This window comes from Elephantulus edwardii, unplaced genomic scaffold (genome assembly GCF_000299155.1).
Source record: "Elephantulus edwardii isolate Elephantulus edwardi_28Jun2011 unplaced genomic scaffold, EleEdw1.0 scaffold00080, whole genome shotgun sequence".
Taxonomy (NCBI): domain Eukaryota; kingdom Metazoa; phylum Chordata; class Mammalia; order Macroscelidea; family Macroscelididae; genus Elephantulus; species Elephantulus edwardii.
In genome coordinates this window covers 3,935,930-3,936,606 of record NW_006399830.1, presented here as the reverse complement: position 1 = coordinate 3,936,606, position 677 = coordinate 3,935,930, and the positions used below count along the sequence as shown (strand labels likewise).

General features: G+C 57.6%; 1 protein-coding gene across 1 annotated transcript in view; it reads right to left on the bottom strand.

Moving 5' to 3' along the window:
- The window catches only part of SLC29A4 (solute carrier family 29 (equilibrative nucleoside transporter), member 4), a 15,197-nt gene that overhangs the window by 12,226 nt on the left and 2,294 nt on the right, over positions 1 to 677 (bottom strand). The window contains exons 2-3 of the mRNA XM_006889750.1: positions 385 to 516; positions 3 to 116 (exon numbers count right to left, since the gene is read on the bottom strand). Of these exons, the coding sequence (XP_006889812.1) occupies positions 3 to 116; positions 385 to 516 (246 nt within the window). The remainder of the gene's footprint in view (positions 1 to 2; positions 117 to 384; positions 517 to 677) is intronic.

The following is a 677-nucleotide window of genomic DNA, read 5'->3' as shown; positions in this document are numbered from 1 at the left end:
ACCTGTAGTGATCCTGGTGTGCAGGCTCAGTCTCTCCACCAGGACGTTGTTCAGAAGCACAGCCGCCAGCGCCACCAAGATGTAGGTGAGACTCATGTCGAACACGATTGAGGTGCCTGCGGAGGGGCCAGATCGCAGCAGTAACTCAGTAAGAGACTGAACCTGCCCCAGTCCCTGTCAGGGTGGCCCCCTCACCTTACCCAAAAGGGGCCTGTTTCCCAGAAAGAGTGAATGGGTCGCCCCAGGCCCACCCAGCAATTCACAGCTGAGTCAGGTTTGAACAAATGAAGCAGGTGCTGTCCGACAGAGCGTCTGAAGGCCGGAAGAACAGAGGTGTCGGAACAGGAAGTGCCACGTCTGGGAGGGGACTGTGAAGGGACCCACCTGGGTACTTGTGGTGCAGGTAATCCACGTCGGTGATGAAGCTGTTGTAAGGCAGCAGGAAGCCGACGCCAGCCAGGAGCATCGCAAAGTAGATGGCATGGTAGCGGTCATCAGGGACAGGCTCTTCCACGGCTGAAACCAGAGACGCCAGGAGAAAAGTGCACAAGCCCACCCACAGCCACGGCCACCACGGCCATCACTGCGCCCACAGACCCAACATTCTAGAGACCCGCGATGTCAACCTTATTCTCCACCTTTGCTGAAACAAAGCTGCTGCCTCTATGACCAGCACC